The following is a 24,321-nucleotide window of genomic DNA, read 5'->3' as shown; positions in this document are numbered from 1 at the left end:
TATCAGTGTAGTTTAGTCTTTAGCTTTGTGCAAAATATCTGATACCTATTAATTAAGGAAATTATTTAAGTCATAGCTAAGCTGCTATGGTAAGAATTTTAAAAATAAGGATTAATTTTTCTTAAATAAGGATTCTTTGATTTATTTAAAAATATTAATTTTTCAAAATTGTAACAAATGTGTAGAAACATACTGAGCACTACATAATTTGAACATAATATATAATTCAAAGCAATCACTATTTCTTATTCATTTAGTTAATAAATGCCTTTCTAGGCATTCTGAAATTTATAATGAAAGAACTGACCAATGTTACCCAGACTTTTTAATGCAAAGACCATCTTTGTTCTTTCATTTTAAATTAATGAAATTTTATATTAATATTTCCACAAAATGTATTAAATTCAGCTTCTTAAATTATAGCCATAAAACATTAGTGCATTTTACATTGCTTTGCTCATTTTTTGCTTCTAAAATGCCATGTAATTTTCATGCTGAATAAAGGCTGATTTATTTATTACAATTCTACTAATTTATTTATTTTAAAAGGGAGTTTTAATGTTGCATTGCATGATTTAAAGCTTTCTGCATATCATTCACATTACTGTCTTGAGCATGAGTATGAAGATTTTAGATAGTCTTAATATTATTTGGTATGCCTTCAAATGTTCAGAATGCAAAATAAATATTTGAATACTACATTGCTTGATAATGTCTTTCTGTATATAGTTTATATTATTTTTTGAGCATAGATATTCTAAGTTGGAAAATACTATTTTGGAGTTCTTTCAAGGTAAAGTATATTATAATGTAAAATAATTAAGCATATTTTATCCTGGAGAAGTTTAAAACTGCTTAGATTTTAAATGTATCAATGTTTTTATTGTTATATTTCATTCATTTTAATGATATATTATATTCTTAAATTAATTCAAGAATGAGTCCACTTAACAGTTTGGCACAATTGCAGTCAAATTGGCACAATGGGAGATATATTAACATACTGAACTTTTGAAGTAGTATTGCAGAAAATAAAATAGGTACACTGCAGTGAAGTGGTTGGCTTCTTACTAACATAACTGTGTACCGATTTGGAGGGTAGGATTCAGGGTCACTGTCCATATAGTGCTTTTGTGCAGAGCAGAAAATCATGTCCATTATTTTTGGGGGAAACACATATTTGTACCAGGGCAGAAAACTTGCAGAGCAGAATACCAGGTAGATTTTATTTCCCACTTGTTCAGGAGTCCAGGAATAGCTTTGAGGATATCAGTCCTGATTCTACATGTAATACATACTTTTCCTAACTTCTCAGGTATATTCTAACAAATTATTACCCAAGATGAACAAGGCCATTGCCATGGGTGCTGTGTGGGGCCAGGGCCAGGTTGGACTTGGGAAGAGTCTGTGGGTGCCCTTTGTATTTCAGGAGCCAGCTGTCTGGGAAGGGAATCGCTCTACCACCTGCACATCCCTGTTCACACACATTTTGTTGCCTAGTACCCTTTTATGATATCTTTTCTTTCTGGATTGCTCTGAATATTTCTTTCATACTGATTGTCCTTGCATAAAATTGTGAGAAGTCACATGAAATAACTCTTATTCCACAGGTATGACCTTAGATGCGTATTCTCATGCGATTTTCACATTTGCAGGGCTTATTTTAGTAAATCTTAGGTTCTGCTACCAGTTAGGGATATAGAGAGTTGTATTGGCTAGAGCCACAGGCTTGAAATGCCTCCTGGAATCCAAGTCTAGAAAATAACCTCTAAATCCTTTCATTTGTGTTGAAATTTATAAGAATTCATAAACTTTCAACAGGTAGGGTCACTTCTTTGTATAACGGATTGAACATCTCTGTGTGTGCTACCAGTTTTTCACCAGTGCTTAACTATTTCAATACAGGCCTGTGCTAACCTTTACAACTAACCCTGACTTATAACTTGGCCCAGAATCCTTCTACACGTCTAATCATCACCCTAAGCTCACGGCAGCCTGTTACTGTTTGCTGCTACATGAGAGCCACCTGCTTCTGACCTTTCCCACATCCTGCAAGGGGTGTTCCTCTGCTCCCTTCTTGCATGGTCTCTAGTGATTCTCTACCCTTTCTCTTCGTTTCTCCTATACCTTTACTTGTGAGTCATGAGAGGCAGTCTACATCTTCCATTCATCCATCAAAAGAGTCTTTTTGCATTCACTAAAGCTCACATTAAAGTTTCCTCTTCTGTTGGCTTTCTTGGTCACAGAAACTGTTTTTGTTGTATATAAACACATAGCCTCAGACTTCTTTTAAGAGTGTTATTAAGTTATATTGTTTCAAGTTATAGTAGCCTATGTATGAAAATGGAAATAAATCAAATGGTTTCATCAAACATATATAAGAACATAAGTAATGTACATATAAACACATGTTTTTTATTCTTACAAAAGATTTCTTTTTAAGTGTATTGAAACATCAGAAACAACACTGACATGTTAAGGCTGATGTCGTCTGTTTTCTAAGGGAGTGACAAATCAGTGTTCCATAGTAAAAGAAAAACAACCGATACTATAAATTTAACTCTCCAGCATTGGAAGATGTTTGTGATTTTTTTAAATGCACAAAGTTTGCAAGTTGTTAGAATCAAAATACAAACATTCCAAAATTCAAAAATGAAAATTCAAAAAATTTTATGCAAGGATTTTAAATTATAAGCTGACAAATCTTTTATTTTCTCGAAGTGACTAACTTTATAAATGTTTGTTATCTCCTATTTTAATTTTATATTGCATTAGATTTTTAAATGCGGGCTGCAGTCTTCCTTAGATAGTATACAAACAATACGACGAAGCTATTTTGAAATCTATTTAAAATAGAATTAAAAAGGATAATATCTCAAGATTAGATTTAATTGCAGAGCATTTCAATGGAAAATTTAAGTTATTTCATTAAGCATTTTTGAGGTGCTTTCCCCCTTGAGGTTGGAAACTTGTGTGCATGCCGTGTGTGCGTTTCTCACCGTGTACCGTTCTGTGGCATAGATTTCTCTGCTGAAACAGAATCTGGAAATGCAGCTTTCCCAGTCTCAGACCTCTTTGCAGCAACTACAAGCCCAGTTTACACAAGAGCGACAGCGCCTCACTCAAGAACTCGAAGAGCTGGAGGAACAACATCAACAAAGACATAAATCCTTAAAAGAAGCACACGTCCTCGCGTTCCAGACCATGGAAGAAGAAAAGGAAAAGGAACAAAGAGTAGGTTTAAGGGGTATACGTTCAAACAATCATTGATCTTCAAATTCTGAGGAATTCCAAAACATTATGGGTTGTTCTTATATAGTAAGTATGTTTTCCAAGAATTGACATCCTGTGTGGGGCAGAGCGATTAAACATATACACTAATCTAACACTATGCCTGAAAGTTGAGATTGGCGCTGACGTTTTGTTTGTTTCTGATCACAATGCCCAAACTAATATATTCTCTGGCTGCTACATAGTCAATTGTGATGAAATATATCCAGTTAAACAGTGTAGCATGGTCCTGCTGAGCTATGCCCCTTCTAATCATTTAGTTTTATTTATACTTATAGTAGTTTTTCATCAAGTTTTTATTTTTGTCTTTTGCTCTGAGTCTATAAAAATGAATGTACACAAGGGGGTTATATTTTCTGACTCAAACTTTTTTCCTCAAAATTTTTTCATATGTACAAATCATATAGAAATGAAACTAGAGACATTTAAAAATAGTATAATATCATTACACACAGTCCCAAAGCTTAGATGAAGAGTAATGACACCAACAACTCAGAAGAGAATTAAATAAGATTGATATATTATTAGATTAATCATACTATATGTCAGAATCTACACGTATTCATTGCTAAGTTTTATGTTAAGATATATTAGTTTCACATAACCTTTCTGTGATTCACTTTAATTTAGTTAATTTCTTAACACTGTATTTTTCAAGTTCCTCCAAGGATCTTAATGAAATTAAGTTGAAGATTTGACAGAACAAAGTTTGGTGACAATAATTTTCTTAATAGTAGTGATCACAAATACAGGTTATTCTTGAATTTTTGAGGGTGTGCATGCACTATTCTAAGAAATGATATAAATAAATAATTTTTGTGTGTGCTACTGGAGATGGATCCTAGGGGTATTCTACCTCCAAGCTACACCTCCATCCCTATTTTTTATTATTTATTTTGAAACAGGTCTCACTAAGTTGCTGAGAGCCTCACTAAGTAGCTGAGGCTGGCCGTGAACCTACGATCCTCCTGTCTCAGCCTCCCAAGTACTGGGATTACAAGCGTGAGCCACCATGTCCAGCTAAAGAAATAATTAAAAAGGTATATATTTTGAAAAACAATTAACTTGCTTATATGACAAATTGTAGTTTATAGATCTTGTTGAGAACATCAAGGAGGTTTTTTTGACCTGAGCAGCATGGAGGCAACATACCTATAGTCCAGGTACTTGGGAGGCTGAGACAGGAGGATCACAGGTTTAAGGCCAGCATTAGCAATGTAGTGAGATCCTCAGAAATTTAAGAAGGGCTGGGGTATAGCTCAGAAGCAGAATGCCCCTGAATTCAATCCTCAGTACCACAAAAATCAAACAACAACAACAACAACAACAACAACAACAAAAATGTGGTAGAGGTATAGTTCAGAGGTAGAATGTCCCTGGGTATAATCTCCAGTAAACACCCCCCCCCAAAATTATGCCTGATTACAAACAATCTACTCAGTGGATACCATTTATCAATTGGAATAACACAAGTTTTCATATCAGTATTTTAATTTTGCATATTCAGCCTTTCATAATTTAACTCAAATAACTTAAAAAAATATGAATGTGAAATTTTACTGTAATATCATTAGGTAACCAAGCTCCCTAAGCAGCAGCATCTAAATTTTACTTTATTTTACTTGTATTGAAAGAAACCTATGCTTTAGTTTTGAAAAATAAAACACTTTTAAAACAGTGAGCATAAGTATTCAAATACTGATTTTTGAAAGTGGCATCTTAGAGTAATGATTAAAGAAATAGAACCTTGTTTATAAATATGGTCTCTTTCTCAGAAATGTTTCAATTTATAAATTATGTTTTTTTGTTTTTTTTTTTAAATACCCTTTCTGGTGCAGCTCAGCCTCTAAGTGAAGTACCTGGAGCTCTTCTCTATTCCCTGTGGCCATCTTTTTCTCCTAGTCTTGGCCACATGCAGTCTGTTCTCTCTGACTGGTCTTTTTAAGCTAATCACATGAAAGCCTTCAGTTTGCTTTTCCAGGTACCTACTGTCAGAGATTTTGCTTCTTCACACGAATTCAGGAACAAAGAATCATGTAGACAACAGCTATAAACTGTTTGATAAGATTGGAGTTAAAAAAAAAAAAAAGCCCTCATTGCTCTTTTCCTTGTAAGAAGATCCTTCTTTGCAAGTGCCTTCCTTCCCTTTTCTAAGTATGCATATAGAGGAATTTTTCATTAGTTCTAGGTAGTTTGCACTCCTTAGCAGATTTAGAAAATGATTTTTATTTGAAAACCACCTTATGTAAAAGATTCATATTTCCAATTCAGACAATATATGTTGTCAGACTAGTTTCAAGGTGATTTGTTTTTTTTCTACTGAAATATTCATAGTGATTTGTTTTCTAATAATGATTATCTTATATCTAGTTTTCTTTCCTTTTTTTTTTTTTTTTTTGGTGGTACTGGGGTTCCTGGAAACCCTTCTACCTCCGGACTACACTCCCAGACCTATTTTTATACTTTTACATTTGGAAACAGGGTCTCTTAAGCCAGTGCACGCAGCTGGCTTCGAACCTGCGCGATCTTCCCGTCCCGTCTCCCCCTCCCAAGCACGGGGATTACAAGCGTGCACCACCACGCCCGGCCTATCTGGTTTTCTTTAAAATGAATTAAAAAACACCTTGTACTTAACTAATAACTGAGTCTTAGTACCTGTTATTTGCATTTCTCTTTCTGTATTCTAGCATAATGCTTTTAATTTGCTGCTTCTGTCTAGGCTCTTGAAAATCACTTACAACAAAAACATTCTGCAGAGCTTCAGTCCTTGAAAGATGCACATCGAGAGTCCATGGAAGGCTTCCGGGTAGAAATGGAGCAGGAACTTCAGACTCTTCGGTTTGAATTAGAAGATGAAGGAAAAGCTATGCTTGGTATTTTGGAAGGATTAGAATCTTGTCATATTTACTTGTACTTTCTTTAATTTTAAGATTCCTTTCATTCATTTCTGTCTTTTTTTTTTTTTTTGGTGGGGGGGGTGTGCCAGGGATTGAACTCAGGGGCATTCATTCTCTCTCTGAACTACACCCTCAGCCCTATTTTATTTTTTTTATTTTGAAATAGGGTCTTGCTAAGTTGCTGAAGTGGGTCTCCAGCCTGCAGTCTCCTGTCTCAACCTCCCAAGTACTGGGATTATGACAAGCATGTGCCACCACGCCCTGCTAAGCATCCTAATTTTGAAAATACTCTTCTGTGACTTTTACCGAAAGTATTGATAATATTTTTGAAACGTGCTAAACAATTTTTCTTTGCATTCCAGCTTCATTGCGCTCAGAACTAAACCACCAGCATGCAGCCGCAATCGATTTGTTACGGCATAATCATCATCAAGAACTGGCAGCTGCAAAAATGGAATTAGAGAGAAGCATAGACATCAGCAGAAGACAGGTAAGTAAGAATATTCTGTGCTGTGGTGATTTCTTAAATATGAGTAGACTGAACGATCAAGGTTTCCTGAAAATTACATTGTAATCATTATTTGCAGTAGTTATTATTTACTGTGTGGTGGAAAGTTTTTTTTTTTTTTCAAAAGAAAAAATAATCTTACTTTAGTATACTGGACATAAATTAGATTTTAATTGACTGTTTTGAATTTTATTTACATCCTGAGAAAATGAGCAGTAAAATGATATAAGGATCGAGGCAGCTCTGTCCAATAGAACTACCAATGCTGCGGCCACGCCGATTCCATGTGTTTTCAAACTTTGCTCTTGGACTACTGTACGTTCTTTTAATTGGGTAGTGGGTCTGAATATGCATATATCTGGAAGGATAGATTTTTAGGTTAAGTGTGCAAAGGGAACTTATCTATAACTACTAAACCAGAACTAAGCAGGCAAAATCTGCTTTCTAAGCCTTGGGATCTGTGTTTGTGTGGAAGGACCTCCACAGATATAAATCCTTTTAGATTAAAAGTCAGTGGTGCCACCATTTTTTCCAAGACCATATAAAATTTACCATAGATTATTACTATTTATTATTACACAATTTACTATTGTGTGCTAATCTCAGCTCTGTCATTGTTTATAAATTATCCTTGGACAAGTCAGCTCTTAAATATTGATTTTAAAAAAGGAATAGATATTGAATCAACTCTTCCTAATCAATAAAAATAGGGAGATATGCATTATGATCTTTTGGGTTTCTTTCAGACCTGACACTATTCAAACTATAATCATCTAAGTGCTCAATAGATACATGCAAAGAAGAGCAGCCTTGACATTTTCTCATTTTAGCAGTTTGCTATTTATTTATTTATTTATTTATTTATTTATTTATTTATTTCTGTACCGGGGATGGAACCCAGGGGCATTTTACCTCCGAGCTACACCCCCAGTCCTATTTTTTAGTCTTTTTAATTTTTGAAACAGGGTCTCACTGAGTTGCGAAGGGCCTCGCTAAGTAGCTAAGGCTGTTCGCGAACTGCGATCCTCCGGTTTCCGCCTTCCCAACGCTGGGATTACAAGTGTGCGCCAACATGCCAGGCCTGGCAGTTTGCTTTTAAAGTGACGTGAGAATGATTACATTTGACATTTCAGTATGTCATCTTCTTTCTCTCACATGAAGAAAGCCAATATGTAGAAAACTATTAAGACTCATTTTGTATTTGACAGAGTAAGGAGCACATATGTAGAATAACAGATCTGCAGGAGGAATTAAGGCACAGAGAGCATCACATCTCCGACCTGGACAAGGAGGTACAGCACCTTCGTGAGAATATAAGTGCCTTAACCAAAGAATTGGAATTTAAGGGGAAAGAAATTCTCAGAATACGAAGTGAATCCAATCAACAGATGAGGTATGCCAATAATTTCAGTGGAAGGAATGTATATTGTTATCTGAATGACAGTTGCAATGATATTTAACAGTATGTGCCTATTGGACTTTTTTTGAGGGGTACTGGGGGATTGAACTAATCTTTTTTGTGATTGGACTAATCTTTTTTTTTTTTCCAGTACTGGGGATTGAACCCAGAGGCATTCTACCTCTGAGTTACACCCCCAGCCCTATTTTTTATTTATTTTTTTTTAATTTTGAAACAGGGTCTCACTAAGTTTCAGAGGGCCTCACTAAGTAGCTGAGGCTGTCCGCGAACCATGATCCTCCTGTCTCAGCCTCCCAAATGCTGGGATTACAAGTGTGCAACACCACACCAAGCTGGACTAGTTTCTAGTAAGATATTGAAGACCACTTTTTACTTTACTTGACCATAAGTGGCAATATGGCCCAGTTATCCTCAGATGTTTGCTCCTAGTAACCCACCAGCAAGGAGCCTGGCTGCAGCCCTGGGGCAGCTCCAGCCCCGGCCATCCCACTTCACCAGGCATTTGAGTGGCTCACCTTGGGTGTGATTCTCCAGTCAAGCCACCAGCTGATGCTGTATGGAGCAGAGACAACCTCTCTCTGCCAAGTCCTGCCCAAAATGCAGGTCTGTGAGCTAAATAAACAATTGTTGTTGTTTTAAGCTAAAAAAAAAATAAATAAACTACAATATAGGTGAAATGTTTGCATCTTGAATGATGTGTATCTATTCAGCAACTTTGGAAATCCTACACAATTAACTGAAATCTTCAAAAATGTTACTAGAAAAAGCATTAAAGGAGACAACTTTAACGCAAACTAGAAGATGATAGCAAAGTAAGTTGCATAATTTAAGGCTCTTTACATTAATGTTTCATATATTTCATACGCAGGAAAAGCTTTTTCAAAACTAGTAGAATATAGAAAGTTTTGAAAGCTTGACTTCAGAATAACATTTTCTTAACTAAAAATAAATTAAACAGGTTGCATGAACAAGATTTAAACAAGAGACTTGAAAAAGAGCTGGATGTCATGACAGCAGACCATCTCAGAGAGAAAAATATCATGCGGGCAGATTTTAATAAGACTAACGAGCTACTCAAGGAAATAAATGCAGCTTTACAAGTGTCGTAAGTCATGTTATGTTAAAGAAAATTCATATGTGGATAATAGACTGAGGAGCACTGTGTCTAAGCCCACTGTATCTTAGCTACTGCTTGGGATCTAGTAAAAATGATACTGTAAAAAGAAAACTTAAGGGCTGTATTACAGATGGAAATTGCAGTACAATATGTTCTCTAATTAGGATAAGGAAGTAAAAAGATTGCTTTATTAACTACTACTACTACTGTTCTACTAAGACAATACTCCCTCATGGGACACTTATGCCACGATGGCAATTCAAAATATGTTCATTATATAATAATGTCAAGTAAAAAGACCATATATAAAAAATAGGAATATTGTAATCTTATATACATACTAATGTTACATATTTTACTAAAATACCAAAATATTCTAAAATATTCTAAAAAACTTTTGATAGTAGATTCCTTTAGGGAGTGGATTAGGAGATATTCAGGGGTGGAAAAGAGCAAAGGCTATTTATCTTATATAATCTACTTAGGTATTGCTTGAATTCCTATTACAAACATTTAGTTGTTTGATGATTCTAAAAGTCTATAATAGTAACTCATTACTAATAAAGTTACTGATCATACATAGTAACTTCAGTATTGTTAAAATCATAACTCTTTTTGCAGTATTGGGGATGGAACCTAGGAATATTCTACTTCTGAGCTACATGCCCAGTCCTAGTTTTTATTCTATAGTTTGAAACAGGGTCCTACTGAGTTGCAAAGGGCCTCCTCACTAAGTAGCTGAGGCTGTCTGAAAACAGTGATCCTCCTGTCTGAGCCTCCCAAATGCTAGGATTACAAGCATGCACCCCCATGCCCAGCAAAATCATAACTTCTAATTATTAATATTCCTTAAAAATATTTATTAGCACTTCTCTTTCTTGGATAGTTAAAAACTGCTCTAGCCAAGAAAATTTATTCAGTCCATCTCTGTGGCCTAAACCCTAGTCCCATTTTGATTATTTTAGGATTAACCTACTCTAAATTACTATTAATGGTTTATTCACCTTAAGTGTCTCCTCTTCCCATCAATTTAAAAAACTTCACACACAAACTCACACATCTACACACACTCCACATACCTCAATAAAGTCACTATTGGTGATTAAGCCCATTACCCTGAGTGTCAAACTTTTAGTTCCAGTGGGCCTTATTCTGCATCTTACTAAACAGCAACCACTGTACCTACCCTGTCTACTGTCTTTGTTCAATCTGACCTCCTCAGTTTCCTTCTAAGAGTCTCCTGTGTTGTCCTCTACTGTCTAGAATAGCCTCCGATGTTATTTCTTTTTCTTTTCTTTTCTTTCTTTTTTTGGTGGTACTGGGGTTCCTGGAAGCCCTTCTACCTCAGGGCTACGCTCCCAGACCTATTTTATATTTTTGAAACAGGGTATCCTACGCCAGCGCGGCTGGCTTCGAACCTGCGCGATCCTCCTGTCTCCACCTCCCAAGCGTGGGGATTACAAGCGTGCGCCACCACGCCCGACCCTCCTATGTTATTTCTAATCACCTTCCTTAAATCTAAAATTCATTTTCTATTTCATCCATGTAACAAATTCAGTCTCTCAATAGTTATATACATAAGTACAAACCCATGTGCACACACATTAACACACACACACACACACACACACACACACACACCCCACATTTAAACTGAAACAGAAACAAACCCCTAGTCATTGACATCTACTTAAACATCCTCTGAGGCATGATGCTTTTTTATGATGGATGTACTCAGAATTTGCACATTAATTGTCATTCAAATCTGTCATGAATGTATTTTACAAAGATTATCTATCCCACTGACTACTTTTTGAAGTTTCTCTTGAAATAGTGAGAAAACTCATGATATCTCAGTGATTTTGATGTTTGCTGCTTGTTAGAAGTAATTTTTTTTTTTTTTAGGGAGAACCCAGAGGCTTTCTACCTCTGGGCTATACTCCCAGACCTATTTTATATTTTATTTGGAAACGGGGTCTCACTAAGTTGCCGAGAGCCTTACTAAGTAGCTGAAGCTGGCTTCGAACCTGTGCAATCTCCTGTCTCAGTCTCCCATGCACGGGGATAACAAGCGTGCGCCACCACGCCCGGCTTAGAAATAATTTTTAAATCTTTTTGGGCCACAGTATAAGCTCAGATACCTGTCTCGTAGAAGAGCTTATAACTTTATGTATTTTGCAGAAAAGAGATAAAAAAAAAAAAACCTCAGTGCCTTGGCCAACACTTCCTAGCCTCAGTATTATTCATTGGGGAGAGACTGAAATACTGGCCTCTCCCTTTTGATCCAGCAAAATAAAATATGCTCACAAAAAGAGTAGCCTCTGTCTGTGTATATTTTCTCCTTGGGAATGTTAATTTACAAAAGTAAAGGTTGTATCTTTGTGTGTGTGTGTGTGTGTGTGTGTGTGTGTGTGTGTGTGTGTTTTACAATACTGTATTGAATCCAAGGGTACCCTACCTCAGAGGCACACCTCCAGCACTTTTTACTTCTTGTCTTTGAAACTAGATCTTACAAGGTTATTGAGAGTCTTGCTACGTTGCTGAGACTGCCCTTGAATTCACATCCTCCTATCTTAGCTTCCCAAGTACCAGGATTACCAGTGTATGCCACCATGGCCAGCCAGGTTGTATCCTTTCTCGTTTTATTCTGTCTTACATGGTTGTGAACATTATGAATTTTCAATGAATAGTGATAACTTAGTTTTCCTAGTTACAATCTTTTAAAAATAAGAATGTCATAGTGACACATGCATATCCATGTTTATCTCAGCACAGTTCCTACTAGCCGAACTATGGAACCAAACTAGGTGCCCTCAGCAGATGAATGGATAAAGAGAGTATGGTATATACACACTATGGAATTTTACTCTGCCATGAAAAATGTAATTTGTAGGGAAATAAGTAAACCATAACATTATAATGTTTTAATAATCAAAGAATAAGTATTACTGATAAGTAATCCCGGCGCTTGGGAGGCGGAGACAGGAGGATCGCGCAGGTTCGAAGCCAGCCTCGCTGGTTTAAGAGACCCTTTTTCTAAATTTTAAAAAGTATAAAAATAGGTCTGGGAGTGTAGCCCAGGGGTAGAAGGGTTTCCAGGAACCTCAGTACCACCAAAAAAAAAAAAAAATCTTAGTAAGAAACATGTTTTGAAAGCTGGTCATGGTGGCACAGTCCTGTAATCCCGGTACTAGGGAGGCTGAGACTGGAGGATAATAGTTTCAAGGACAACCTCAACAAGCAGTAGACTCTCATCAACCTAATGAGACCCTGTTAACAAATTAAAAAAAATAAAAAATAAAATGGAGCTGGGACTGTAGATCAGAGGAAGAATGCCCCTGGGTTCAATCCCCAGTACAAAAGAAGAAAGGAGGAAGAGGAGGAAGAGGAGGAGGAACACTTACCAAGTAAAAGTATCATGGTTTTTATGTTTAAAAAACAGATGAGAAAATGGTCTATTTATTTTTTTATCTAAGCTATGTATTTTGTAGGTAAAGAAAGTTTAAGCTAAATGCAAACATACTGTGGAACATAGGGTCATGGCAAATGTATGCAAAAAAAATGCTTCAGAGGTCATTATTGACTATTTAGGTTTATTTTAGGTTAACTCCTCACTACACTGGAACAAGAAAATTATTCTTTTTTAAATTTTTTACTGGTGCATTGTAACCATACATCTTAAGAGTGCAAGATGGTAGAGGCACACATGTACACATAAGTTATTTAACCCTTTCACTCCTCCCACCCCGTTCCCTCCCCCTCCTCATGTTTGGCTTAGATTGACTTTGATATGTTTATGTGAATGTACATCATGTATATTAGGGTATTTCCCTCTCCCCCCTATCCTCCTCAGTTAGGTCACCTTATTTGTGAGAGAAGTGTTGGTTTTGTACACAGACTCTAAATAGGTAAACAGGCCGGGCGTGGTGGCGCACGCTTGTAATCCCCGCGCTTGGGAGGCGGAGACAGGAGGATCGCGCAGGTTGGAAGCCAGCCGCGCTGGCGTAAGAGACCCTGTTTCAAAAATATAAAATAGGTCTGGGAGTGTAGCCCGGAGGTAGAAGGGCTTCCAGGAACCCCAGTACCACAAAAATAAATAAATAAATAAATAAATAAATAAATAAATAAATAAATAAATAGGTAAACAATCCTTAACTGAGCCAGGCTTGGTGGCACATGTTTATAATCCCAGTACTTGGGAGGCTAAGACAAGAAGGTCGCAGATTCACAGCCTATTTCTGCAATTTAACAAGGCTTTCTGCAACTTAGTGAGATCCTCTTTCAAAATTAAAAATTAAAAATAGGTCTGGGGGTGTAGCTCAGAGGTAAAACTACCCTAGATTCAATCCCCAGTACGACAGATAGATAGATAGATAGATAGATAGATAGATAGATAATCCCAAATTAAGAAGAACACTTTACTACACCAGAATCACTTCGTCCTTAAAAGTTTTAATTACAGCCAGGCGTGGTGGTGCATGCTTGTAATCCCCGTGCTTGGGAGGCAGAGCCAGGAGGATTGCGCAGGTTCGAAGCCAGCCACACTGGCTTAAGAGACCCTGTTTCCAAATCTAAAAAATATAAAATAGGTCTGGGAGTGTAGCCCGGAGGTAGAAGGGTTTCCAGGAACCCCAGTACCACCAAAAAAAAAAAAAAAAGTGGGGGGGACTGGGGGTGTAGTTCGAAGGTAGAATGCCTCTGGGTTCCATCCCCAGTACTGCTAAACAATAATAATTATTATTGCTAAAAAAAATGCTTGTTTCATCTACTTAATGCTGTAGAAGAGATAATATAATAGAGTTCTTTCATTATTATAAAAGTCGAGTTCTAAAATACATGTGTGCTTAGTAATGCTGCTGTTTGGCTACAAAGTCTCAATTTACTTATGTTTTTCTCAGTTATTTTTGAATTATTTTTATTGATGCATTATAGTTTGTCAGTTATTTTTTACAAAACAGCATGGGACTGTTAAAAGGACTGCAACTTGAGAAACTTTGTACAGTGTTTTTAGGCATATTTGTTGAAGAACTATAGACATTGACATATATATATATATATATATATATATATATATATATACACACATTTCTTTTTTTTTTTTTTTTGGTGGTACTGGGGATGAAACCCTTCTACCCCCGGGCTACACTCCCAGACCTATTTTATATTTTATTTGGAAACAGGGTCTCTTAAACCAGCAAGGCTGGCTTCGAACTTGTGCGATCCTCCTTTCTCCACCTCCCAAGCGCGGGGATTACAAGCGTGCGCTACCATGCCTGGCTTGACCTATATATTCTCAGGGCGGAAAAAAAAAATGGATTCTCACCAGGCATGCCTTCCTTCAAGAGTGAGACTAATTAGTGGTTTTATGTATACTAGTAGTTTCTATTCTCTCTTTCTATTACTCTTAATGGGAACTCAGTATTTTGAATAAAAGGGTGCATACTTGTATGGTTCCTTCAAGGAAGTGTTTCCCAGGCTTTTGTCCTTCTATACAACCTTTTGACATTTGGTCCTTTCTGAATATATATATATAATATTTTTCAATACTGGGGATTGAACACCAGGCGTGTTCTACCACCAGCCCTATTTAATTTTTTATTTTGGAACAGGGTCTCACTAGGTTGCTGAGGATGGCCAGAAACCTGCTATCTTCCTTTCTCAGCCTCCCAAGTCCTGAAATTACAGGTGTGTACCACTGTACACAGTCTATTTACTTATTATTTTTAAAATTGGTTCTTTTTTTTTTGATACTGGGGGTGGAACCCAAAGGCTTTCTACCTCTGGGCTATACTCCCAGACCTATTTTATATTGTATTTGGAAACTGGGTCTCACTAAGTTGCTGAGAGCCTTACTAAGTAGCTGAGACTGGCTTTGAACCTGTGCTATCGTCCTGTCTCAGCCTCCCAAGCGCTGGGATTACAAGCATACGCCACAACACCCAGCAAACTTGGTTCATTTTAACTTAAAAAAATTAACAAGAAAGCTCGATATTAGGACAGTAATTCTGTAGTAAAACCATGATCACTGTTGAAAAGATCTTGTCCTTTACCAAAACTAGAAATTACATTATAATTGTGCAAATGTAAATTCTGTGAAAATAGAGCAGTGTTACTGGATTCTAGCTAACATAATGCTCAGGGTCTGCTGAGTGTTGTGAAATAGAGTAAAAAGCATATGTTATGAAGGTCACTAAGATATGAACCAAATAGACATTTTCCTTGTTGTAATTAGAAAGATTAAAAAAGAAAAAACTTAGAATCACTTCCTGGTCACCAGTCAGTCACTCATATCTCGTCTTCAAGCAGTAGTGCTGCCTAGACAACTAATAAAGGAAGGTATGTTCACTACTGTTGCCTGGAAATCAGTATTGGAATAGTTCCACGCTTTCTTTCTGTTGGAATACTGAAGGACCAATAATTCCAGAAGTATACTTTCAAGTTAAATCTATATCAAATTACTTGTTCTCTCCTTTAATGCTTTCCCTCTTGTATTTATATGATTTTGTTTCTTATCAATTATTTTTTCTTTTTAGTATCCAGGTGACTTTTTATTTAAAAAAAATTGGGGGGGGTGATGTAAAATACTTTGTAGAGAGGATTTACTGATAATAATTCTGTAGGTAAAAATGTATATGCTAAATAAAAACATGCTAGAATATGGGCTTAGAGCAGAGTTTTGTTATGTAGCAAAAGAGATTTAAAGATTGCAACCAATTGTTTTAGACTCATTTTACCTTATAATCATTGTACTAAAATAAGATTATAACAGTTTCGAATGGGACTTAAATTTTTTTTTTCTTTTTTGTGGTACTGGGGGTGGAACCCAGAGGCTTTCTACCTCCAGGCTATACTCCCAGACCTTTTTTATATTTTATTTGGAAACAGGGTCTCACTAAGTTGCTGAGAGCCTCACTAAGTGGCTGAGGCTGGCTTCGAACCTGCGTGATCCTCCTGTCTCAGCCTCCCAAGCGCGGGGATTACAAGCGTGCGCCATCACGCCCAGCTAAATAGAACTTTAAATTTAATGATTTATCTACCTTTTATACCATGTACTCTTGTTCAGCTATAGGAAGCAGCTTAAACATCTTGTACTTTCTTGTCATACTAAAAGCAAGTTCTCCAGTGACACCTTGTGGCCCTTGAAGCATAAGACCCAGTGCCTCTCCCTTGATGAGATGGTGTCTAGCAGACTTCCTTGTAAAATTCAGGATCACTTTTTGTGAGAATCACATTATTTTCACTTATTCCACATTAGCACAAAAGAGCCAAAGTGAAGGCAGTGAGACCTCCATTGTACGGCTGACCTGACAAAGTCCCAGCTGATCCTGCCACAGTCACTGCCTGGCCCTACTCCTCTCATCACCCTTAGGCCTCCCCAGTGCCAGATGAAAACTTTAATTGAGGGCCAGCCAGGTAACTAAATACGTTATCCCTAGATATTTATCTTAGCCTGGTCATTGGAAGGCCTTCATGACACTAACATGTACAGATAGTCTAGTATCCTCTGGATTTGAGAAGCAGGGGTAAGGTAGGTCATGATTTCTAGATCAAAGGTCATCTAGAACTTAATATTTGTTGAGTGAATATATTTTTCTATAAATCGTCATTAACCACTGTTTATTAAGTTTAAATTCTATCCTTTGTATTCTTCTATCAATAAAAAGTTTTAGTCATTTTAAGTATTTATTTTTTAAACCTGAAAATGCTGTTTTTTCACACTAAGCTAGCAGTTTCCATTCACACCCTCCTCAGTCTGCCGCACCCTGTGCTCTCAGACTGCGGGTCTCTGCCACCTCTGCTCCTAAAAAGTCTCTTCTGTTCTAGTCTTCGGTGGAATTCAGTCCTGTTACCATCTCTTGTCATTCAGGGAAGCGTGGGCCTACACAAAAAAATAGTTTTCTTACCTTATGAGCCTTTTTTACAGTGTATATGTTTGGCCGCTAATATAAAATTCTTAAACTGCATTTCTTGTAAACCAGGAAAAAATGATGTTGTACATGTGTGTCTTTTGTTACCCTTTTTTCTTTCTCTTTTTGTCCCTTTTATATATGTTACCAAGTCTTAAGTCATCACACGATACTGTATTTATGGTAACTGCTCCCAGGAATAAACCTTCATTTTTTAATTTGTTAGCTTAGTATCAGTCAACATGTCCTTTCTTCTGCAGAATTTACCTCATCTCCAGATACTCTTGAATAATTTTAAATGCGTGAACTCTTCAAAATAAACTGCAAAGATTTAATATTGTCTACTCTAGCAAAGCCCTTAAAATAACACTACAGCCCTTAGGCAGTCCTATCATTATGCTTAAATGTTTTAAAGAGAAAACTTTTATTTTGAATGTGTGTGTGTGTGTGTGTGTGTGTGTGTGTGTATGTATGTGTGTGTGTGTGTTTGCGTGGATAATTTGAAAATTAAGTTATGACAAAATAAAGTGTCTGAGTCATATCAATGAGCTCAAGACTTTCTTGTTTTTAGACTAGAAGAAATGGAAGAAAAATATCTAATGAGAGAATCAAAGCCAGAAGATATACAGATGATTTCAGAATTAAAAGCCATGCTTACAGAAAGAGACCAGGTCATAAAGAAACTAATTGTAAGATTTTTTGTTTTGATTTTTATATAATCATGTTAGTAAGCAATAGGCTGTTGGTTGAAAAAAACATTTTTAAGTAATGCTTAATGAAAATGTAAATTACAAAATATGTACATTGTTTATTAAAATGTTTATGAATAAAATAAGAATATAGAATATTTAAAATTTAAATTTGGCCCTAGAGTAATGGAATTGTGTCTTTTTCAGTATTTCTTTAAAGAAATAGTCTATTTGATACATAGTAAATGTTTAATAATGTCATTGCTACTAAACAGTTAATATATGTGTGTTTATGTGTGTATATACATATATATATATATATATAGTAGGTATAGAATTATACATGGCTAGGAAAGGACAGTTATGCATTAGTTTGCATTGTACACTTCCAGGTTGATCATATTTGTCCTAAAATGTCTTCTATCAAACACCGACCCGCTGGGCGTGGTGGCGCACACTTGTAATTCCAGCATTCCAGAGGATCATGGTTCACCGACAGCCTCGGCTACTTAGCGAGGCCCTTCACAACTCAGTGAAACCCTGTTTCAAAACTAAAAAGACTAAAAAATAGAACTGGGGGTGTATGGCTTGGAGGTACAATGACCTTGGGTTCCATCCCCAGTATCACACACACAAAAAAAAAGACCCAAGAGATACTGTGTAGAGAAAGGGTTTTGTGGTCTAGCCTAAGAAGAGTTACATGCTCTCCAGGGCATTTAATTTCAAGGTATTAAGGGCTCTGAGATATGTGTCAGGGAAGAAAATACAGATTTAGGAAAAACAATGCTACCTTCACTAAAGCCATTATTTCTTAAGAATTATAAAAGTATGTACAAATATTTCAAAATTCACATATTTTAGAGTTTTCTTAAATGATATATCCTGGTCAATAATTAAAATATTGCTTTTTACTGCCACTAATAAGTGAACACTTTTCAGAGTAAAGCTAGAAATAGAATGTGAATCACTGTACCTCTCCTTAAACTCTATCTGAAGACTTTGGATATTAGCATACAAAAAACATGTGAGCAACATTCATTTTTTAAGCTACTATGTGTTTCACATGTGAAATTAGCAGTTGTCATATGTTAATTTCATCTTTGCTCCACAGAAATAGCTACTGATTCTCCAGTAGGAGATGTTACAGATATAGTTATATTGTATCCTCATAATAGGGTGTTAGGCTTCAAAGAATAAAGTAACTTTCCAAAGTAAGCTAGTCAGGGGTAGGGTTGCCAGGGTTGTTTTACACTCTTTCCACAGCACCCTGGTTCCTTGGACTCTGAGAACATGGACCAGGATTAACAATTTAAGTGGCAGTTAGTGGCAAACAAGGGGGAATGGTGAGTCCAGTTCTCCTAGATTCCACTAGAATCTTGTTCTACTGAAGCAGACCCTGCATTCCCATTCACCCTGTTCTGACTACTCACGCCTTGTTCATGAAGCCCAAGGAAAAGGTTTTATTCCAATATAGGCTACTCACTTTTTTCTCTTACAATTGCCAATAAATGTTGATATCTCAAAGAAAAGATTAGATAAGATCAAGCCTATTTTTGAGTCCTGAAGAGTCATGATATATCATAGTGTTATTTTCATATGTGGAAACAATACAACCAAACACTCAGCCCCATAAACACAGATCTGCTCAAACTCCACAATCATCCCATAAGAAACAGAGATGGGACCAAATGAAACATTGACATCTACTTTAAAGAAAGGTATCGGAGGGTAGCATGGAGTCCCTGGGCCTAGGGTTTAAAAAGTGTTGAAAACTTGCCTGCCAGCATCTTTAAGACATAAGCAATCAGGTCTAGAAATCTTTGAATAAATCATATGAATATTCATTTAGGTTTTTATACTAAATTTTGAATGAAACAGAACTTATACAATTATGTTTACAAATATTCAATACAAAATGTTGAGAAGATGTTTATAATTCTTTTGCATAGGAGGATAATAAGTTTTATCAGCTGGAATTAGTCAATCGAGAAACTAACTTCAACAAAGTATTTAACTCAAGTCCTTCTGTTGGTCTTATTAATCCATTGGCTAAGGTATGTGCTCTAGACACTGTAAAATAGGATATGGTTTAAACTTGATTAAAAATTTGGCAAATTCTTTGGAATACCATAGGATATAGTTCCCAAAAACTGTTTTCTTAAATTTAGTAACCTAGCATGAAAATTTATGTGTTCTTTGTGTTCATTATCAAAATGAGGGTGATAAATATTCATTTATTGATAATTTACACTCCTTAAAATATGTAATATTTTAAAACCTTGGTTCCTTTTGCTTTTAAAATTTCCAAAGAAAACTAAACTTCTAACTCTCTTTAAATTGATTTCTTGTTATTTCCTCACTAATCACAGTCTTCTATGGGGTCCAGAAAGACACTACCACCCTGGAGACCCAATAGCTATCCCAGGTTAAGGCCTGCAATCTTAATGCAGCTTAAGAGGGACATACATTTTATTGCCTAGTAATTTTCAGAAAAAAATTCTTACTTCTCTCAGTCTGATGACTGTTCTTGACAATCAAAATTATATTGGCTTATTCCGATACTTTGTTACGCATCTAAATAGAAGAGGCTTGGAGAGGACAAGGCTAAATTATACATCTTTTTACCCCCAGTTTTCCAGGGCCCTGATCATATAGTGGGTATTTAATAACTATTTATTTGTTTAGTGTCAGAATTTCATCACAGTTTCTTTAAGTCGCCACATATTATTCTGGGATGAAAGAAAATAATGAATAAATAATTGTACATATTGGCTTCATGGAGATTATGAATCCTCATGGAAAAATCAGTAGAAGAATAAATAAAAATGCTAGTATTAATTTTTAACTCCGTTTTCATTGTTTCACTACATGGTAATTTCTATTAGGCCTTTACCCAGAAATTTTGCTTTCAAAGCTCATAAAACTTCTCCACTAGGAACACTAAGTCTAGCCAGGCATGGTGAGGCTGACCTCAAACAGGGGATCTTCCTGTCTGGGTTTCCCAAGTCCTGGGATTACTGGCGTGCACCACTCACTGCACAGGCTGCTATTGAGGTCTTAAAACAGAAAACTTGAGTAGGTTTAATTATGCCCTCTGGTGACTAAAGTAAGAAAATGCAAAAGATATAGCTTAGTTCAGAACTTTCTATCTAGTTTTGAGTCCTAAAGGTGACTTTAGTTTTCCCTAATTGTTCTGAAGAAGGTATTATTCTTTTTTTATGTTTCCAATGATGCTAAAACAGACTCCATGTCAGAGCCTGATTCACAGAATCTGAAAGGGAGGAAAATGTCTAGATAGTGAGACAATTATAAGTATAATTATAGTTGGATATTGCATTTTTAAAATAATAACTTTAATTAGCGTGATACATTTAATTAGTAAAAAGTGAGAATATTCTAAACATTTTATAATGTTATTTTTTATTCTTCATAACAAGATAATGATCATTGTTTCTAGAAGTATGTGTAAAATACTGTAAGACTAAAGGTAATTTGCAAGCTGATAAATTTTAACAATCAGCAATTGTATTCCTTTTTTATTTCTATTAATTTTGAAGACTGATTTAAAAAATTTAAAAACATTGATTACTTTTGATATAACCTTAATATTTTAAAAATATTATGAGGCAATTCAACTTGCTACTGATTAATTAGACTTAAACTACACAGATTTAATATTATTTTTTCAAAAAGATATCATGATGAATTTAAAACCAAATTATTTCTCTAAGTCAGTTTAGGTCTTAAGTGGAAATGTAAGCTTTGTTTTAAACTACATTTTCAAGTATTTTCTCATTCCTTTTTTTCTAGGCAAGAACTGCCTCCCTTTGACAGATGACTAAAGTTCATGGACTTCTCTTTTAAAATTATGTTTAACTTTACTGCTTCTCATTTTTTTTAGCCTTAATGCATTCAACCTTGTGGTATCTACAAGACCTACTCTTCCCCACTCTGCTCCCTCCCCTATTCTTCCCAGTCTTCTCTTTTCCCCTGGGTATCATTTTCACCTCTCTGGCCCTCGCCCCTCCCCTAATCCCACAAAAGTGACTCACAGATAGTTATGTTTCTTTCTCATTCTTTCTGTCCTGATAGCATGTCTGTCTTTGAGGATTCCATGTAGAGAACACTTCCAAGGATCCCCAGACCACACTTTGGGTAACACTGGTTAATTGTAACATCCTAATTTAACACAAAGCTTCCAAAATTTTTTCATGCCAAATTTATATCTTCTACTGTTCCTATTTTCTCATTTGTCCATATACAGGGACTGACTATCCTCACATGTATTATTTTTAATGCAGCAAAAGAAGAAGAATGATAAATCACCAACAAACAGGTTTGTGAGTGTTCCCAATCTAAGTGCTCTGGAATCCAGTGGAGTGGGCAATGGACATCCTAACCGTCTGGATCCCATTCCTAATTCTCCAGTCCACGATATTGAGTTCAACAGCAGCAAACCACTTCCACAGCCAGTGCCACCCAAAGAGCCCAAGACATTTTTGAGGTGAGCCCTGTCTCACCAATTGGTTTTTCTTTCCTTTCTTTTTTTATTTTTTTAACTTGGAAAATTTACCTTCTCTCATGGTAGAAATTCAGTACCTTAAGAACAATCTAAGAAATACTACTATAAAATATTTCTTAAATATTTTATCACCTCTCCAGAGAACTCCTTTTTCTCACTGTTCAAAGATTTTTTTTTTTTTTTTTTTTTTTTTTTTTAGCTAGGTGTGATGGCACACACCTATAATCCCAGTATTTGGGAGGCTGAGGCAGGAGGATTACAGGTTCAAAGAGAGCAATGAAATGAGACTCTCAGCAACCTAGCAAGACCTTGTTTCAGAACAAAAAATAAAATAGGGCCGAAGGGTGTAACTTGGAGGCAGAATGCCCCTGGATTCAATATTTAGTACCACACACACAAAGATTTTTCTCTAATTTCTTGTCACCAATTTGCAAGTCCTAGAAGAGGTGTTACATAAATTATGTGCTTAGAATTATAAAACTAATGGACAATTTGCTTTGTTTTTAGTATTGTCACCAATTTTCATTAATAATCTATCCTTATTGCAGAACTTTAAAATATTTTTAATAAGTGATTTTTATTTTTATATTTTTTCCTTTTTGTTTTCCAGACTTATTAATAAATATATATGTTTATTGCCAAATAAAAAAATGTAAGCTCTGGGAACTTAATGGCATTTTTAAGTTAAAAATTTATAAAAAAAAATAAGTTTTAAAATTGACATTTCAACTTAGTTACCTCATAGATGTCGATTAAATGTATTGAGTAAATTTTCAACAAAATGCAGTTATTTATCCATTAAAGAATTAAAACCAGAAAATATTGTTTTATACTTACTATTGATGCTTTATTTTAGCTGCTTTAGTTTTATTTTTTTCCCTTATTTTTATTCAATTTTAGCAGTGCCGCTCACTACTAAAAGTATTATAATAGAGAGATTTTGTTTGGTGGTTTGTTTTAGGCTAAGCAGTTATGTGATTTATGACATAGTTAATGACCTGTTGTTTAAAATAGTAAAAGAAATAGCAAGAATGAAAAATAGTCAACTACATCTCTGAATGTGCCTCCTGCTAAATTCTCTGTGTTGCTCATTCTCCCCTGTGCATGGGTGCGTCCAGGTATCAGTAGATGCATGTGCATGAGTTCAAGGAGCATGGCTACTACTGGAGTTTCCATTATGCGTTGTTGCACGCCTTGTAATTCCCCCCCAAAGACGGTAGGGATTCTTTTGTTTTTCTCAAGTAGGCCAAAGAATCTTTACATAGAATTAAGATAGTATAAATTATATCATTTTGGAGAGGGGAAATTAGATTTTTGATGCACTCCTTTTCTTGGAGGGTCTGCTTAGGGAATTAAGAAATGAAAGTGTAATATAAATATGCAAATAGAATTATTCCATCTTTATTTAGTTACTATTTAGTTACTCTATTTAGTTCAATGACGATCTGTAAGAATCAAGTGCTAGTATCAGTTTCTGAAATTTTAACTGAAAGTTGGAAAAGGTGCTGAAAGAGCACGCTCATTCTCTCCTATTTCCCACAATTCCTGCAGAATTTCTGTATTCAAAGGTGACAATCTTTTCTCAGTTGTTTTTTTTTTTTTTTTTTTGTAATATCTGTTGTGATGTGGCTCCTCCCTATAACTAACTTGGTCCCCTGGGCTGCTGCTGGACTCTCACGCACTCATGGAGTGGAGAACAGATTCTAGGGTTGAGGTGGGCAGGCCTGTAAAACCTAGCTCTAACACGGGGAAGGAGTCGTGGTAATCTACACTGTTTTATGTGCTTTCCCTCTTTCGTGGTAATCTACACTGTTTTATGTGCTTTCCCCCTTTATGTTGCAAAACGTCTTACTACTGGGTTACATATCTCTCTTTTTTGTGAATTCAGTCCTCCTCAGAGTGAAGCTTCCCCGGTGGCTTCTCCAGATCCCCAGCGCCAGGAGTGGTTTGCCCGGTACTTCACATTCTGA

The 24,321-nt window shown here is 35.8% G+C and overlaps 1 protein-coding gene across 1 annotated transcript in view; it reads left to right on the top strand.

The window, feature by feature from the left end:
- The window catches only part of FAM184A (family with sequence similarity 184 member A), a gene marked incomplete at both ends in the record, with an annotated part of 124,580 nt that extends 100,259 nt beyond the window's left edge, over nt 1-24,321 (top strand). Inside the window, 9 exons of the mRNA XM_080699748.1 lie at nt 3,022-3,234; nt 6,011-6,164; nt 6,551-6,678; nt 7,905-8,089; nt 9,075-9,221; nt 17,712-17,829; nt 19,779-19,883; nt 22,131-22,333; nt 24,240-24,321. Of these exons, the coding sequence (XP_080555874.1) occupies nt 3,022-3,234; nt 6,011-6,164; nt 6,551-6,678; nt 7,905-8,089; nt 9,075-9,221; nt 17,712-17,829; nt 19,779-19,883; nt 22,131-22,333; nt 24,240-24,321 (1,335 nt within the window). The remainder of the gene's footprint in view (nt 1-3,021; nt 3,235-6,010; nt 6,165-6,550; nt 6,679-7,904; nt 8,090-9,074; nt 9,222-17,711; nt 17,830-19,778; nt 19,884-22,130; nt 22,334-24,239) is intronic.

The sequence above is a fragment of the Muscardinus avellanarius genome (genome assembly GCF_963383645.1).
Source record: "Muscardinus avellanarius genome assembly, chromosome: 8".
Taxonomy (NCBI): domain Eukaryota; kingdom Metazoa; phylum Chordata; class Mammalia; order Rodentia; family Gliridae; genus Muscardinus; species Muscardinus avellanarius.
Note: the sequence above shows the minus strand (reverse complement) of the source record. Positions and strands in the feature narration are given on the sequence as shown.